A 15,456-nucleotide genomic window follows, 5' to 3' on the forward strand; every position below is an offset into this window, starting at 1 on the left:
AAAATTTAAAAATTGAATAAATGATAAAAAATTAAAGAATTTAAATATTTTTATCTGAAGAGGCAAAATTGATATCAAAATATGTAATTGGATAACTGTACTCGGTCTCAAAAACTACCTAAGTTTTTGGACCTAGATCCAAAAGCCCCTTAAAACAACCAAGACTCTTCGCGATCTTTCCATTTGATTCCCCCGGGTTGGTTCTTTCAATACTAGTTTCGTTTATCCATTTTAACATCATCTCCAATTGCAGAATATAAATTAAGTTTATATATAAATAGTTTTTGAAATTGACTTACATTATTAATATAGTCTGTGAAATTAAAAATCGATAAATGTAGTTTTACAATAAATATCTCAAATCATGGTGATCCTTTCTTCATAGTTCTTTCAAAAAATTTGTTATATGATGATGCGACACATAAATAGACCCACAAGTCTAACTAAATAAAAAATAAATTAGAAATAGGTCTAATAATTTAATTGTTAATTAAAAAAGTTGTGATTCCAAAAACTCGGTCCCGCAATCACTTCTGATCCTAACCCATACTCCTCTACCTCCATTCTGTGGTAGCCTTCGCCGTCTCTTCTGTAAAAATAAATAAATAAATAAAAAATCTCAAGATACCCATCTTTACACCCTTCATCGAATTGATGATGACTTTTGTGAACTCACCGTCAACATTCGGGTGATCGACAGCCTCACAAATGTAATCTTGGAAAGCTTGTTTAGGCGTTACCTAGTTGATCTTGGTGATGCAGAGAATGCCAAGCTCTACCTTGAGATAATATCACTGTGCAAAAAGGTGTTTTAACAATTTTTTAAAGGTAAATTATAATTTCATACCTCAGGTTTGGGGTCTATTTCAATTCCTTACAACATCTTTAAAACATTTCACTTTCATACCTTAAGTACTATTTTATTTCAAAATAATACCTCCGTTACAATTTCCATCTATTGATCCGCTAAATGCTGACGTGGCTGTCAAATATTTGCCACGTGGCAAATAAAATAACTTTCTTCTTCTTCTTCCTCTTCCTCTTCCTCTTCTTCTGGGGGGGGGGGACAGTTTTTTTTTTTTTTTTCTCTTCTTCTTCTTCTTCTTGCAGATGTGAGTTTCTTTTTCTTTTTTTTTTCTTTTTTTTTTTAGAAAATTCATGTTTTTAAAAAAAAATTAAAAAATTATTTTATTTGCCACGTGGCAGACATTTGGCAACCACGTGGCATATATGTGACAGCCACGTCAGCATTTAATGGATCAATAGATGGAAAATCTAACAGATGTATTATTTTGAAATAAAATAGTACGTGAGGTATGAAAGTGAAATGTTTTGAAGATGTTGTAAGGAATTGAAATAGACCCCAAACATGAGGTATGAAAATGTAATTTACCCATTTTTTAATTAATTATTAAATCACATCACCACATAACAAAATTTTGAGATTATTGTGACGGAATGAGCACATTAATTTGCGACACTTATTTTTAGGGACCATCTTGATCGTGTGAGTCAATTTTAGAGATCACTAGGATGAATGCCCGCACTTTGCTGCGGGTTTTTAGATGATGAATAATATTCATAGAAAATTGATTGAAAATGCTTTAGTAATATAATTGCATTCATAAATGTAGCAAGTTAGAGAACGTATGTTTAACATGAGTAACGTTTACAAAACCACATATTTATACAATTAGCTCCAAATGAAAGAAAAAGCAATATATGGGTGAATTGATCTATAGAAAAAGTAATTTCATTTACGTTGCTTATGTATTAAGTCAATATTGAGAGTCAGTATGCAATCAAAATTACTTGAATGAAAGTTTACGTTGACAATAGTTGCAAGGACGAAATATAGTGTCTTTGCATTAGAGACTGAAGTACCATGCAGTTTACACATATTTTGTTTGTTCATACAACATGACAAAATACATGTTCTGCAGGGGTTTGTATCATTCCAACAGTTGCAAAACATAATAAACATGTTTTTATGGTATGTACATTAGTTGACTTTAGTAGTCAAATTCGCAAAAAGTATATGTCCATGTTAGTGGGATGAGCAAAAAATATATATGTTTGATCCTTTGCAGTAGTCCATCACGATGTCTTCCATAGTTCATTTATTTGGCGAATGAACATCTCCAATACTAAGCAGCAAAATAGAACAAAAAAGTAAGTAATTGTCCAAGTTGGCATAGATTATTGTAAACAATATGTCATTATACCTGTCTTTGATTTTCTTTGCCTGTGATCTACTTCTTAAAGCACTGATCAGACTTTTGTCTGCAGGTTCAACTTTTGGGACAACCAAGTTAGAGAATTCTGCTGAGATTCTGGTTGAATTAGTAGACAGTGGTTGGCTCCCCTCATCATGTTTGCTGTGAATACATGTCAAATTTAAAAAATATGGAAATGAGCATTATAAAGTGCATACATGATGTTTTTGTTTAATGAAATACCAACATTACTTGAAAAGGAAAAATTAACCTGTGAGCTTTTGAAGGTTCATTTTCAACAAATAGTGTTCTTTTTACACCCTTGTTTGTTGCAGCTGATTGGATTTGTTGAGTCTGGGATTCAAGGGTAGTAAAAGGGAGAGGGGTTGTTGCATCAATAACTTGTTTTCCAATGTTCTTAGCAGGTGTACGTGGTACAATTGAACTAAGTTTTGGTTCAACTGATGTTTGTTCCTCAATTATTCCATGAACAACAAAGTCGGTGTTGCCAAACTCATTGTTTTGATTTCCAAAACGGAGCAGGAATTTTTTTGTGCTGTGAACCAATTTTTGGAGCTGTGGTGGCAAGACAGAAGAGTCATCATAGCCTTCTTCTATGACCAAAGAGAGGCAAGAAATACCTAAAAGTTTTTCAGCAGTCCTTCCAATCACTAAAAAGTTGAGTTGATTTGTGGCATCATCCACAATAAAATTCATCTTAAACCTAAATAAGAGATGAAGATGTCATGAGATGTGTTTTGCAGTTTAAAAAATTTGCAGTAAAAACAAAATTTTGATTGCAAAGAGATGTAAACAACGTAGAAAGAAGAAATTAGGAAATTACCATGGTTCAGGCATTTTTTTGAGCAGCCCATGCTCAAAGCATTGAAAGGTTCCATTTGTATTTCTCACACTTTTGTGGCAATACGAACACGACTTGTACCACCATCCATTTGTCAGATCGTAATCAACAATTGTTGCTTGACACATGAAACTTGTATTCTGGTATGATATAAAATTTTCAAATACAAAAGACATTTTGAGAACAAAATCACAAACATGACATTTGCACCCTATAAAATGCATTTACACACAAAATATAAAATAGAATACAGATTTTGGTCATGAAATGACATTTGGAAAATGTATATTGAATCACAAAATATAAATTGTTTAATTTTTTGTGTTGAAGCTTATAAATGAAGAAACAAACAAACAACATGACACTTTGTATACACAACACAGTATAGACTAAGAAACAATGTGATTTCCAAATTACAACAACCAATCAATTGCAAAGTAGTTGCATAATACAATTGACAAAATATGAGATAATTTAGTGATGGTGGATTGACCTTGTTTAATGTCGGATCAAGAAGAAGCAATTCTGCAATTGTCTTTTGTTCTGAATCAACGTTAGTAGTACTTTTCCCATACTTTTAAGCAGAAGTTGGTAGAGTTTCAATGGGTGTTTTGAGGTATTCAAACCTGAGTTTCAAATTTTTAGGTCCAAGAATATAGACTATAAAATTAAAAACGAAAATAAATATTAAATAAGATTTGTGCACTCACTTTTGTTCATATTCTGAAAGTAGTGGGATATCAGGATTGAAAATACAAACCGTTGAGCCTGTGGTTCCCAGAACAGGTTTTCCTATAAATACAAAGAAAACAATTATAAATACAAAAGAAAAACGATAACATTTAGATTTTGTTAAGATATAACCTTTATATTTCTTCACTTTGAGTGAAGTCAAAACAATGAAGACAGGAGGTGAAAGCGATTTTAATGCATCTTCTTGAAAGTTTGTTGCAGTTTCTGCCCACAGGGTAACTGTAACTTGTTCACCTCTACAATTGCAAAACGGAGTCAAAACTATTTATGTAATTTTTATATGGGTATATATGTATAAACATGTAATTATAGTTTAAGAGAAGTATGGTTTACCTAGTATTTTGAAGTTGGAGGTCTCGCTTTTTTTCAAGTCTAATATTTTGCACAGTGATGTTTTCAATTGGTTGTAAAGCCATTAGACAACCAAAAACATCTACATACGATACAGTTATAAGAACCAGCTTATTAAGTTAAAAACTAAGAACAATGATTTTAGAATAGCGACAATCGTCAAAATTAGACGATTTACCTGTGAGGTGTACATCTTTATCAACTCTTTGGTCAAGGTTATCAAATTCAATCAAATTAAACCAATGCATTGGTATCACTTGATTTGGTTTCTCAACAGGGACTATGCTAGTGTTTTTGTTTAACTCAAGCATAGCATCGTGAGGGACAATTTTGCTTGATGTTCTGTTGCGGATAACACGAAATTTATCTATTTCATACACGATCCCAACTTTTAGATGCTCCAAAAAGAATTGGATGTCCCAGGGTTTCATGGTTGCCTGAATTGCATGTCCCTTTTGGATGGGAAAAACAAAATTAGATCGATTAGTTTTTAAATGAGCAAAAAATGCATTAAATCACATATCAAATAATGTATAAAGCATGTTTTGTATGGCTATAGCATAGAGTAACATATGCATAAAAGCAAATCATACAAAGTAACAAAGTTACTATTTTATAGATTTGAAAATTTAAAGATTGACATTTATACAAAAATATGCATAAAATGATGTAGATTTTAAATATTTTCTCATATGCATTAAAGATTGAAATTGTAATACAAAACCAAATGGAATGTGAATAAATGAGAAGGAAAAATTGAATTAATACTAATTGTATGATAAATGCATTTCGACATATATAAATTTGTACCTATTTAATAATGAAAAAAAAGTGTAAAGATTTAACCTCTTTGTCAACAAAGACACAGTCCAAACTTGCAGGTTGACGATCAGCTCCAATATTTTTTGTCACCCAAATTCTGCATATCCTAACTTGTAGTTTGCTTATTGGGTTGTATGGTAACAAAAGACGAATTGGCATATGCTCCATCAATCTATACAAAGTAAATTTAAAAGCAAATAAAAACTTTAAAATCATACAACACACAGATGAAACAAAGAATACATTAGAATTCAAAAAAATAGGTAAAAAGAGAAAAAGAAAAATGAATGGATAAACACAAACCAACACACCTTCATGTAAACGATTCAAAACATCTTTATAAACAATGTTCTTTGTGTATCCGTAAGGCATATCACAATCATGAGCAATCACAATTTTAAGACCCTTTTTTGAGGTGACCCTAGATAATGCAACGTAGAGCTGTCCATGAGAAAAAACTATTTGAGATAGAAATAGCCCAACAATCTTCAAAGATTGTCCTTGACTCTTATTAATTGTCATTGCATAGCAAATTCTGAGACGAAATTGTCTTCTTCGCAAAGTAAACGGATATTTATTTTGTGATGACTCAGTAATGATTCTTGGAATGTAAACTCTTTCACCAATGTTGCTACCCGTTATGATCTTTGCTTCCACAATTCTATCAGTTAATTGCATCACCACCAATCTTGTGCCATTACACAATCCAGAACTTTGATTTAAATTCCTAAGCAACATTACTGGCATACCGACTTTTAATGCCAGCTTGTGGTGTGGCAAACCAGGTAAGTCAAGTTGGTTCAAAAATTCTAATGGGTATAGTATATCAAGATTTTCAACATTTTCTGTTGAAGAAGACACAGAATCAAAACTAAGATATGTGCGATTTTCACCAGGCACCATAGTTAACATAAAATCATTTATTTCAGTCACTGTGTCGTTTCGCGGTGTAACAATAGCTCTTTCTTTCAAATATGACACATCATGAAAATTTCTTTGAAAATCTGTGTACACTGCTGAAACCATGTTTTCAATGGGATTGTCTTCAAAATCAATGAGAAAGTCTTTTGATATTTCAACCTAAAAATTTTCTTCATCAGTTGACAATATAGAATTAGTGACACTACCGTTTCCAATTTGTAATATCCAATTAGCAAAATCAGCCAACTCTTATTTTTCCTTTTCATTCAAACCTGTTTTTGAAAGTCTCATGTTTTCTTTGAGAAAAAAAATGGTTAAAGAAGGCCAAAGATAATAGCTTGTCAACGAAGCTTCAACAATGTCAGCCTTAGTTCCATTTGGGACAATATGTAAAATTTGTCTAAAATCACCTCCAAAGAGAATTGGCTTTCCTCCAAATGGCAAATCGTCAAAACCTGGTTTTGAACCTTTGAGAACATCACGAAGAGATCTATCTAAAGTTTCAAAACATTGTTTATGATTCATTGGTGCTTCATCCCAAACAATAAGAGCTGCATCACTAATTAATTGTGCTAGATGAGTTCCTTTTTTTATTTCACAAAGTGAACAATCTGTAATGCTAATAGGGATTTTAAATCGAGAGTGTGCAGTTCTTCCTCCAGGAAGCAAAAGGGAGGCAATTCCAGATAAAGCTACTGCCAAAACAATATGGTTTTCTAATCTAATCTTAGCTATGATAGTAGTCCACAAAAAAGTTTTACCAGTCCCACCATGTCTATGAACAAAAAACATACCAGGCTTATTATGATCAACTACCTTTATGACACTATCATAAACTATTTTTTGTTCTCTATTCAATTGTGCAACCAACTGTGAATGTTGCTCTTTCAATGATTCAGTGTCGTAGTTTAACTCCTCTCTTAAACTTCTATTCTTAAGTCTATCTATGACATCTTTGCTTGGAATTGGGAGATGATGCTTAGATAGAGAACTATTTGAAGCAACAAACAACTTTTCTAACTCATACAAAAGAGAATTTTTAAGTTCATCCTCATACTTAGACATATCTTGCAAGCCAAAAGCATTAATCATCTTTATCGAGATGTCATCACACATCATTTTCCAATGTGCCTCAAACAAAGTTGCTGGATCAGCAACATCACAAAACAAAACTAATGTAACAAACAATTGTTGCAATTGATGCGATGATGCGGTAACCATCGCTTCTAACATTGCATTGTTCCACTCCTTGTCATCTCCTAATAGGCCAAGCGAGTTGCACGCAGCCTGAAATGTGGGTTGAAGAACACCTCTAATTGTTCTTAAATCATCAAAACAAAAGTCACCTTTTTTATAATTAAGCAATAATCTCAAATAGTATAATTCACCGGCAGCAGGGTGAACATATGCAACTCTACCTAGAGATTTACCATTTTTCCTTCGAGTCCACTCTTTATTCTCACTATTCCAAACATATTTCGAAGGAAATTCAACATAAGACAACTGGCGTGCATTAGGATCTTGAGTATTCATTTCAAACCATTTTATTAACATTGTGTTTTGAAGATCAGGTTGGTTAACAACATAGTTTAAACTATCATTGTCTTTAAAGACAACATTTTGGTCAGAGGGTAGATGCACACATAATCTTTGAACAGCTGGTTCTCTAAAATGAATATGAAATTGTAACAATCTCCAAACTGCTTCATAAGGACATAAATATCTGCAATTTAGATAAGCTAGAATCTCATTAAACTCTTGATCTTCAAAAACAACTCTAGCTCTATCAACACCCTTGGTTATATACTTGAAAAGATATTTAATAAGTATTGATTGGCAACACGATTCAATATTTATATGAGCTTGATACTTTAATAATAATTCACGATTATAAGGGACAACAAATGCATTATTAAGCTTGACTCCATTTTTAACAACAAAACAATTCTCCATTTCCCTACGTTTGTATGTGACAAAACCATCAGATTCAAAAGTAATTTCATTTGCAAAACGTTTTGGGAATTTCTTGAAACATTTTTTTTCTTTCATGCAAGGAGATTTTTCATTTGCAAGACCCCATGGACCATGAATCATATACTGTGCAACAACATCATACCCATCTTTGTCAAATACTTCGCTAGGCATTTCAGCCGAAATGATTGAATCCACATCAAAAGGAGAATGACATTTATACTCTTTACTGACCCAAACCAAGATGTGACAATGCGGGAGACCTCTTTTTTGGAATTCAACTGTATAAATAACTGTTCGGAGAAAAATAAGACAAAAACATGAAAACGAAGCGCCTAAGGTTTATGCTCATAAGAGAAAACAAACAAATAATCTTGAGAATTGGAAAAAGTGAATAACTAACCAGATTCAATTTTGCCAAAAGGTTTTCCTGATTTTATATACTTAATCATATGATCAAGTTTTGCTTTGAAAATTCTGGATATGATGTCTGATCTGTCTTCAGCCTTACAACCAGGTCTTTCACGTAGATCTTCAATAATTTCTGGCCACTTAGCATTGCATGTAAAGGTGATGAATAAGTCAGGATTTCCTAAGTGACGACATATAGCCATGGCATCTTGATAATTATTTATCATATACCTAGCACTGCCAGTAAATGAAGTTGGCAAGATAATCCTCTTACCAATGTCTGAACCACTTGCATTTCCGTTTTTTAACGCCTCATGAATTCCTTTAAGACGCTCAGTTTCAAAGAACTTTGATTTGTCCTAATGAAATCAAGTCTATCTTCTTCAAGTGTGGCATATGCATCTACTAAATATTGTTGAAACAATATGCCACCCTTTAACAGGGTGCTATCCTGTCCTGGTCTATCTTGAATTTGGTAACCTAGAAATGCTCTCATAGACACCCCACCAGTCTTGGGTTTTTTCCCCTTAAAAGCAGGATTCCAAGGAAGACCTTTGGTGTATCCATCTTCACCATATGGGAAAAGAATAGGATATTGAAGAGCCATATATTTAGGATGCAACTTTGTTATCCTTTGTAGACCAGTGGCCTTGTGTTCAATAATAATATCTCTTTCGGTGTGAAATTGACCGATATCCCCAACAATTAACCCTCCTATGTCGTCGCATGTTGGTTGATTATATTGCGCATCATGGTTGTTCACTGTGCCGTACAAACGCAAGTGCAAAGAACTTGCTGACTGTTGATTAATTCTATCCCTTGCAAGTCTAAATAATTGAACCAACTCATTACACTCATCTAACATTTTAATGAGCCCACCAACAATTTGTTCGTCAAGTTTTGAAGATGCTTCAAAATGAGGAAAACAACTCATACGATTGTTGACTTCATTTTGAGTGTCATAAATGTAGAGTTGGGCATATTTAGGGCTCTCGCCTTCAAGAGGCAACAAAGAACCCATTAAATGATGCACTTGACCATTAATCTTAAAAACATAAGGACCTTGACCCTTGTTTATTGATGCATCAACTTTAGCCCCCATTGAAGTGAATGCCATCATTGAATTATACAATCTAACATTTTTTTTGAAATGTGAATTTTCTTGAGAATTTGTTGGATTTAGTAGATGGTCCAAATAAGCAGTGGCAGGCTTAACAGGTGGGAATTTTACTTTTTGACTCATACAGCATGCAGTGAATTGTGGCCTTCTAGTAGAAGAAGCGTTTGTTTTTAATCGCTCTGTAGACCAAAATAAAGCGCCACAATATTGACATTGAAAATTTCTAGGGTCAAAATCAATATAATCTGGAACACCACCTATGAAAAGAAAGAGCGACAAAATCATCCCCAAAGCAGCGAGCAAAAGCTAAGTTTTTAAATAAGCCAAAAAAAATGCAAAGATAAATATATTGTAAGAGCACATACGTTTTTTTTTTTTTTTGATAAGCGGCTTGACCAATCACATGTGAGCTTCTAACAGAATGACCAGCTTCAGTATCAGTGACCAATATACCACGCAAAGTGGCATCATTCGCAAGAAAAATAGGGACGGTGATTTCATGTGAAGTGCTAGCAACAGACGAAGATGAGTTGAATTCATCGCTAATAGATGCATTTTGTTTCAAAACAGATGTATATGATTGAACAGGATTGGTTGTATTGTCATGTGATAGTAAAGAGTTTGAAACATTGTTATATTCTTGATCGTAAGAAGTTGGGACATCTTGCAAAACCACATCATCTGGATAAACATCACCATTAAAGATGCGCAAATTGGCATGCTGAATTTCAGCAACCTTCCCAGGTATTCTGAGTTTCCTAGGCATAACACTACGCAAATACAAAAAAAAAAAACATACGAATGACTACACCTTACTCACTAATTAAATCGCCACACGTAAAAAAGGGTGCATTAAAAACACAAATGCACCCAAAATATAATCGCATAAGTAAAAGTCTACTTAAATTTGACTAACACCAGATATAAAGAGCACTTAATTTTAGTAATCTTGTCAAAGATTGTAAAGGTTTTAGGCACAAAATAGCAAAATCGAAGAAACCACATATAAATTATGTTAAGACCCTAAACATTTCTCCACATCTACCAAAATTAACAATTTTTTAATTCTCTAAAACGAAAACAAAGAAAGTAAATAAGATCAAAGTTTAATTTGAAAACCAATTTTTATGTAAAAAGCGAGAAAGCTAACCAGTTTGTAGTTGCAAAAGGAATCACTGGCAAGTGTGAGGAATTAATTGCAAAAACCTGGATAATAGAAAGATAAACAACCAAACAAAACTATAAATGTAAGGACATACACGACACAATGAAATAAACAAAAAGAAAAACAACTCTAGGTAAACAATAGATCAACCAGCGAATAAACATAAACAATATAAAAATAAAGGTAAATTAAAGTTGAAGCAAAACATGAATTATTTCTGAATATTGTGATTATCTTTGTTATATAGTAAATGGAATATGAACATCAATTATATGAAGTCGCAAAATTAGGGAAAAATTGCATTAAGGTAGAAATGATTTATTTATTTTTTTTGTTTAAAGGCAGCAATGAAATAATGAGAACTAAAAAAGTGTGTAAATGAGTAGTAATAGCACTTAATTATCAAACTGATAAGGGAGTTCATTGTTTACATCATTACACTAATACGTCAACCATCCTTACATATACACAATTCAAAAAACTATTTCATTGTTTACATCGTTATACTTATCAGACAACAAAAAAGGTTCACACAACCTTTTTCAAAATTGAAAATCTAGCTGATCCTTACATATTTTTTAAAATCCAGAAAACCACTACAGTGGAGATGAACCAAAGAAGGAGCATCCCAATCTTCTTCGAACATTTAAACTTGCAAATCCAATTGTACAACCCAAAACAGTTTTTTTGAACATTTTCTTTTGGTGGATTACTACGATTTGTAGGTGAATACATAGTGTGGACGACCAACTTGTTTCGATTGACACCTTTTCCATAAACACGTAAACCCATTCTTGTTTTTTCTATTTTTTGTGCTCTTGATGTGCTGGGTCCTGGAGCAGTCTCTGAATAAAACAATTTTGTCTCTCGAAGCTGTTCTTCTTTTCGAGCTTTTACCAATCTTCTTAAATCTTTTACCAAAACCCCTCCTAGAATTTGTTGTTCTTTTCGATCGATCTCTTTCACCATTTTTTTTTTCTTTGAATCAAAAATTAAATATAATGTCAATAAATGTTTTTAAAAAGATAAAATTTTGTAGACTTGAGCAACATTGTTTAAATTCTAAAAAATCTGAAACAACAAAGAAAATACATTAATTATTTTTTTATAAGTAAAGAATACATGAATAGAAATATTTATAAATCTGTTTGAATAACCAATTTGTGTTTGTTATAAGATTATTTATACTCATTTTATTAAGTATGTAAATTAAGAAAAAAAAATTTTCTGAATAATTTGTAGTTCGTTGAGAGAGACCAGTTATCAATAGCAATTATTGAAGCACTTAAAGAAGGATGAGTCCCTTTCGTTCTCTCATTCATCCCTCCGGTTGTCATGTATGTCAAATTAGGCATCAGGAATAAGGCCAGTTTTTTTAGGTTTTACGATGGTCAAAGCCAAAGTTGAAGAAAAGCAACGTATGCAAAGGCAAAAATATTTATGCAATGACATTTGTTTTTATTACCATGCATGTGAGCTATTATGCACATGAGAAAAAATTCGATTAATAATAGAGTCCATATATAGCATAATTAGAAAAAGAGTTTATGGACTATTGTCCTCCGCCTAGAAGAATTGAGAAATAAAGATACTTCAAAGGGAGGCGAGATGCATACATATTCCTATCACCCAAAATGATAAAACAATTTAATAAAAAAACGACACTAATAATCGTATAAGCCATGCTTACATGGACAACCAAATAAATTAACCGGGGCAAACGCCTTGCTCAAATGGAAGGCACTGACGTCAAATAATTATAATGCACGGTCATATACGGCATTAACATCAAATAATTTTAACGATCGCATGCAATGGGAAATTAACATAGAATCCATTTCATACCGTGCAATAGTCAAGCAAAGTTATGTCAAATTAATTTAATCCTGAGCAGTTGGTAATAATCAATAACAAATCCCAAAGTTAACTGCACATGCCCACAGTCGAATATCAGTTTTTCTTTATGTATCAGAAAATTCGTTTAAGTCGGTTTAGAATTCGGTTTGGTTCGGTTTAGTTCAACTTGCGAACTTCTAAAACCGAACCAAATGAATAAAATTTGGTTCAATTTATTTCGGTATTTGTTTGTTTTTTTTTTATTTTTGTTTTTCTGAACTCACCCCCTAAACTCAATGAGTTAACCTACTGTAACTCTAAGCGAACTCTACGTTCTACGGAAGTCTTTGGGTTTTTAACATTTTGAATATTTATTAGCAAAATATAAAAATTCAAAACGGGTGGATCCATGATCCAAATAGCATGTCTTGCATGCATGAACCGCAGCAGGCAGCAGATGTGTGTGTGTGTGTAATGAAATTGATTAGAAAAAATTTGCATTAATGTAAATTTAATTAATTAAAGATAAAAAGGTGGCCAAATAAGTAGTAACAACACTTAATTCTTAAAAGGATAAAAAGTTAATTATTTACATCATTGGATTTATGACCCAACAAAAATGGCCTACATGACCCTTTTTTAAAATTAAAATCCCACCCATCCGTACATATTTAAAAACCAAAAGACCACTACGGTGGCGATGAGCCAAAGGAACAACATCCCAAGAAAGTTGCAGATCCAATCGAATATCCCAAGAAAGTTTGACAGAACTTCTTAATTCTGCTCATTACTCCGATTTGAAAAAATTCACTTTAGCTTGTAATGTAAATGCGTTAAAATTTTGCAAAAGCAATTTTAAGGAGTCTACAGCCAAGCCTAAAAAAAAATTGAAGAAACCGAGGAGTGGCAGCCATTACTGAACATGTATTTGACGTTGTTGAATTTAAGTTTTTTGTTGGTGCTGGTTTCTCTACCTATGTGGACAGAATGGGGTCTGCACCTCATTGCGAAAAACTCCGTGTCATTATCGAATAGGCACGATAATTCGTTGGAGTTTTGAATTGTCATTTTTTAGTCGTTTGCAACTTGTAGCAGCTAATGTGTTCTGGTGCTATATACAAATACTAAGCAACTCTATATATAAATACTAAGCAGCGGGTAACACATATTTACGGCTCAAGTTTGGTATGGAAACAATTTTTGACATCTAAACTGCCTAATAACATATGTGACCTCTTTTTTTTAATTGTCAAACCAAAGTGGAAGATGCAAAACATACACTGCAACATAATACCCTTCTCAAAACAGTCACACATATACATATCTAAAACCAATCGGTAAAAGATAGACAGACAGGGGAAATGAAACAGAGATTAATCTACAAAGACTCGTAATTAATCACTTTGTTGTCCAAAAACAAAGACGGAATGAAAAACATTTTGTAGAACAATACAAAAATATTCAATACAACAACACAACAAATGAACGTACAAACAGTAATTGTTTCACAACATTAAAAAGTTAGGGTTAGCAAATGAAACCTGAAATCCCAAGTCAGCAGGACGTTTCCTGCAATCCATAAAAATAAGAGAATAATGAGTTTTCTCGTCTTGAAACAATTGAAATAAAAAAAATTGCATTAAAATTAGGCAGCAGAGAAGTCGATGCACAACCTCATATGCACACAAAGAGACACAGATGCATACAATTTAAGAGCATTGGAATTGAAATGGTAGGCCAGACAGAATAATAGATAAAATTTAAACTACAAAACGGAAAAAAATGGACCTTTGAACAGTTAACAGAAAAACACAGGAACCTGAGAAACAAAAATGAGAGCAAATGAATAAATAGAGGGGCAGAAAATCCCCAAATCGATTAAAAAAAAGACAAAAGCATGCTACCTAACCAACCAAACAGTGCAGAAAGATTTGTAAACTAATTCTGCCCTCTCAATCACAACATGCAAGCAGATATAAATGCAAGTAATAATAAAATATAAATATTTGAGTACGAAATCAAAATGACAAACCGAACCTGCAAGTAGATATATATGCAAGAAATAATAAAATATTAAGATTTGAGCACAAATTCAAAAGGACAAAGTGACTATGCAAGCAGATATAAATGCAAGAAATAATAAAATATTAAGATTTGAGTACAAAATCAAAAGGGCAAGGTGACTCATCTGATCATGCAAGCAGATATAAATGCAAGAAATAATAAAATATTATTTGAGTCCAAAATCAAAAGCAAGAAGTGACTAATCTGAAGGTACAACAGAGCATAGACGATTGTGAGTGATTAAAATATTATTCAGGCATGCAGCTTCCCCTTTCCTCTTCGTTCTCTTTCCATCGTCATCTCTCTCTCTCTCTCTCTCTCTCTTTCTTCGGCTCTCTGTCACAGTCCATCCCCCCGAAACCCTCCATGAATGACAGCAAATGAAACTGCAGACAACAGCCATACCTCTCCCTGCTGTCTTCCGCTCGGCATCTCTCTTTCTCTGTCTCTCTCTCTCTCTTTCTCTCTCTGTCTGTTTCTCTGTCTCTCCGTTTTTTCCGCTCTCTGTGAGAGCTTAATTTCTCCGCTCTCTGTCACAGTCCATCCCCCCGAAACCCTCCTTGAAGGACAGCAAATGAAACTGCAGACAACAGCCATACCTCTCCCTGCTGTCTTCCCCTCGGCATCTCTCTCTCTGCCTCTCTCTCTCTCTTTCTCTCTCTGTCTGTCTCTCTGTCTCTCCGTTTCTTCCGCTCTCTGTGAGAGCTTAATTTCCCCGACCAACTGGGCATAGGAGCATAATGAGGAAAACTTCCCGTATCCTCACTTAGAAGAAAATAATGCACGCATAATAGCCACATGGACCTCACGTATATAAATTGTTGTGGCAATAATTTGCAATAGAAAACATAGTTATAAATAAGATATACGAAATACCAACATTGCAATGGTCTTTTTTTTTTTTTTCATTCGATTGTACTGAAGCATGCATCTTAGTGGAGAACAATTAAGTACCACGTGAGGT

At 33.2% G+C, this 15,456-nt stretch overlaps 3 protein-coding genes across 3 annotated transcripts; all 3 read right to left on the reverse strand.

The window, feature by feature from the left end:
* Window positions 1-3,668: 3,668 nt before the first annotated feature.
* LOC148697235 (replication protein A 70 kDa DNA-binding subunit B-like) lies at window positions 3,669-14,728 on the reverse strand. Its single transcript, XM_088692037.1, has 8 exons — window positions 13,970-14,728; window positions 10,578-10,633; window positions 5,029-5,176; window positions 4,361-4,634; window positions 4,165-4,264; window positions 3,943-4,067; window positions 3,839-3,870; window positions 3,669-3,704 (listed from the first exon to the last, which is right to left on the reverse strand). Exons 3-8 carry the CDS (start codon window positions 5,170-5,172, stop codon window positions 3,699-3,701), a joined length of 681 nt encoding a protein of 226 aa, XP_088548163.1. The 5' UTR covers window positions 5,173-5,176; window positions 10,578-10,633; window positions 13,970-14,728; the 3' UTR covers window positions 3,669-3,698.
* Window positions 5,172-6,030, reverse strand: LOC148697236 (uncharacterized). Its single transcript, XM_088693183.1, has 2 exons — window positions 5,316-6,030; window positions 5,172-5,176 (listed from the first exon to the last, which is right to left on the reverse strand). The coding sequence occupies exons 1-2, from the start codon at window positions 6,028-6,030 to the stop codon at window positions 5,172-5,174; spliced, it is 720 nt and encodes a 239-aa protein (XP_088549309.1).
* On the reverse strand, window positions 6,175-7,458 carry LOC148697237 (uncharacterized). Its single transcript, XM_088693184.1, has one exon. It carries the CDS (start codon window positions 7,456-7,458, stop codon window positions 6,175-6,177), a length of 1,284 nt encoding a protein of 427 aa, XP_088549310.1.
* Window positions 14,729-15,456: the final 728 nt, after the last annotated feature.

Source organism: Pyrus communis, chromosome 4, assembly GCF_041283825.1.
Source record: "Pyrus communis isolate YQ-2024b chromosome 4, ASM4128382v1, whole genome shotgun sequence".
Classification (NCBI taxonomy): Eukaryota; Viridiplantae; Streptophyta; class Magnoliopsida; order Rosales; family Rosaceae; genus Pyrus; species Pyrus communis.